The sequence below is a fragment of the Hevea brasiliensis genome, chromosome 5 (assembly GCF_030052815.1).
Source record: "Hevea brasiliensis isolate MT/VB/25A 57/8 chromosome 5, ASM3005281v1, whole genome shotgun sequence".
NCBI classification, from domain to species: Eukaryota; Viridiplantae; Streptophyta; class Magnoliopsida; order Malpighiales; family Euphorbiaceae; genus Hevea; species Hevea brasiliensis.
In genome coordinates this window covers 16,639,370-16,642,659 of record NC_079497.1, presented here as the reverse complement: position 1 = coordinate 16,642,659, position 3,290 = coordinate 16,639,370, and the positions used below count along the sequence as shown (strand labels likewise).

The 3,290-nt window shown below is 36.0% G+C and overlaps 1 protein-coding gene across 1 annotated transcript; it reads right to left on the bottom strand.

The window, feature by feature from the left end:
- Positions 1 to 254: 254 nt before the first annotated feature.
- On the bottom strand, positions 255 to 3,046 carry LOC110647829 (uncharacterized). Its single transcript, XM_021801831.2, has 3 exons — positions 1,721 to 3,046; positions 1,093 to 1,638; positions 255 to 571 (listed from the first exon to the last, which is right to left on the bottom strand). The coding sequence occupies exons 1-3, from the start codon at positions 2,585 to 2,587 to the stop codon at positions 470 to 472; spliced, it is 1,515 nt and encodes a 504-aa protein (XP_021657523.2). The 5' UTR covers positions 2,588 to 3,046; the 3' UTR covers positions 255 to 469.
- Between the last annotated feature and the right edge of the window lie 244 nt (positions 3,047 to 3,290).

Genomic DNA, 3,290 nt, shown 5'->3' with positions numbered 1-3,290 from the left:
TTATTATTTGCTTATAAATTATACTTATAAGCTATATTTGAAATAAATAAATCAACTTAAATTTATATGTTATAGGTTAGATTAAACATCTTAATTTTTTGCATTTTAATTCTTTATTTTTTTCTAAATTTCAAATCAACAGGATGTAGAAATTGTGGGTTAAAATTGTGATTTCTCTTTCTTTTAATAATAATAATAATAATAAAAGAAATATTTGTGTTGTAAGTCACAAGAAAATGATCACAAAGGAAAGAAAAAAAAAAAGAAATCTGCATTGCATTCTTGCAAAGGAGAAGCAGCAGTAAAGATACAAAACAAAAACTAAATATTTACAGGGAGAAGTCATAAATCAGTCGCCAGTGGGGTAAGTAGGACGCAGTAGTTGGCGAATTGACATCTAAAAACTGAAGCAGAGTTGGAAAGAACAGCCTGGGTGGGAAGATTTTAGTTAAAATTTGTGCGCCATAATCTATGGAGGAGTGACGCTTTCAAATTGTTTGCAGCCTCTAATCATGACCTCTACCACCTGCTTTTCTCTGTTGACTATCTCGCAGCACTGTCTACGCGGTGCCTGCTCGTGCAATCATAATTCGATACTTGTCAACATATTATAGAAAATACTTATAAAATACTATACTACTTTAATGGATAAAATGAAATTTTAATTATTTTTAATTAAAGAGAATAAATTTTATATTTTCTCATACATGGATGGGCACAAATTGCGCATAAATTATAGCATAAATCAGATAATGCAGAAAATTTTGAAATAAATCATTCCACTTCCCAACAAAGTTCTTTTAACTCGTTTGGATAATGTCAAGTCTGCTTCACGCTCACTAGTCAATAACCAATGACCTCCCTGCACGTTGTACCATTAATCATACCAACAAATCCAAATAAATGGGAAAGAGATTTTTTTTTTTTCCTGTGTCTGCCGTATATACGGTGGAATATTTTTCGGAACAAACATTATATATAATAATTTAATTTTTATTATTAATAACAAATTATTAATTTTTTTTGTGAAATTTTAATGGAAGAAAAAAAAAATAGTGAAAGAAAGGCAAAGCAAAAGAAAAGTTAGCTCACCATGTTCCAAATGTCGGGCTTCAATGTGGAACTTGTCACATTGACAAACCGGACGGCCTGAACAAGAGCATAGTCCTGTCGGTCACAACTTTCATTTCCTTCTTCCACGTGTCTTTTATAAGTGGTCAAGGTCTGACCGCGTCCAACACTCTCAACCCGATCTAAAAAATATACAACCGGTCTCTCACACGGGTCATGACTTATGGGTTGGGTGTTGAACGTGAAGGGTTCATGGCTCCAACTCCGCCATGTTTGAAACGTTCGAAAAGCAGTCTCCAGTTGCTTCGCCGTCCTCAAGTACGGATACAGTTGTATGGTGTAGCCCCAAGAAATTGATACCGACCAATTACGGTTCAAATCGTAACAGAAACTGTGTTGTAGAGTCCGACCCGGATCCATTCCGTAAGGTATAATGAGCTTCTTGAGCGAGTCAATCCGGGTCATCCCTGGAAATATCGACTGTACATAGTCAAGGTGGTGGAGAGAGACCAATGGCGCCAGCGGGTGTGAGGCTAGTAAACCATATGGGTTTCCTCTTATATCAACCTGCAATCACTAATCAATCAGTAACAAGCGGTCACAAATTCAGTAGGAATCAAATCAATGAAAAACGAGACTAGATAGGGACCTGGTGGAAACCAAGCTCCTTTGTGAGAGGAATTCCAATCTCGCTCATGCAGGCCTGGACCCTCTGATCAGAGCCGTAAAACGATGTGTATCGATCAATGCAGCCATCCAAAACCCTGACGAGCTCTTTTGCTAAAGGATAACTAATAGCAAACCCACCACCCCCATAAGCCATAGTATACGAGTGTATCACGTCTTGTTCAACACTCTCCGAATTGCCTCCGATATAATACATCTGATTATGATCGTATTTTGCTAATACCATCACTAAATTCTCTACAAAAAATACTGTATCATCATCTCCCATCACGAACCACCTCACGTTATCCAATCCCAGCTCAAAGCTTTCCTTAACAATCCGGGCAATGTGCAGAGCAGAGCGAGAACCATACGAGCATCTGTACTTGAACCTCGAGGTATCCTCTGAGACTTTATAAGGAGGAGAGGTTTTCGGCCACGTCTCTGTCTCTGGAAGCTTTTCGTCGAGCCAAACATACCCTCGGGTGATTTCAGGCCTCCACCATAACTCACAGTAGTGCCGACGCTGATTCCATGTTTTTGCGGAGCCACCAACGCCAAATAAAATATGGGATACATTTGTTTCTTGATAGCTATCATCAAAAGCATTATTACCCTTGGTTAACTTCCGGTGACCGGATAATAAAACACCATTGCATTCAGGACAACGCAGCCACTGAGATTGGTTAGAGAAAGCAGAGTAGAAAAGGAGAGAAATTGAAACAACAGTGGTGACAAGAAGAGTTGCTTTCACGAATAAAGAGAAGATATCAGTGGCTTTAATTGTAGGAAAAACCAGGAATTTCCAGGAATTGAAAGGATCATGAATAGTTTCTCTGGGAGAAGACATATCTTTTCCTTTGATAAAGGAAAGGAAAGGAAAGAGCAGGAAATAATTGTATGGGAAGATAAGAGAGAGAGATTGGAATTGTAAAAGAGATGATGAGAGGATTCTAGTAATTGACGCCCAAGGGTCTCTTTTGAAAGAGAACCAGTATAGGTGAAATCGAAGTTTTGTTTTGTAGTTTGGATGATAATAACAGAAAGAAAGATCTCGGCTTTTTCTGCTAAAGAGGGTAATGTGTGAGAGAGTGTCCAGCCCAACGGGATATGCGGAGACCGATTCGTCAAGCTCATAAAGCCAATTTCTTTGGCTGGCTGTATCTTCTAAGGGTTGTTTAACATATAGGCTTCGAAATTGCCCAGCTTTTTCTTTGTTTGACTTACTCTTTAATTTTTTTTTTTTTAACCGCCAACAGTGTAAAGACTTCAAAAATTAAAATTCTAATTTCCCCGTTCCATAAAAAAAAATGGTAAATATTTATGTAAAAAATACTCCAAAGATCATTTTGAAAGGGTGTTTATTTAAGAATCACACGATAAATTTTAAAAATAAATTTATTTGTTTGTTAACAATATTTCACTTACAAGACAAAAAATTAAAGAATATTAACATATTATTTTAATGTTTATAAATTAATTTGATAAAAATATATTATTATATTATTTTTATTTAATTTTTAAAATTTAAAATTTATATTTTTTTAGTAATT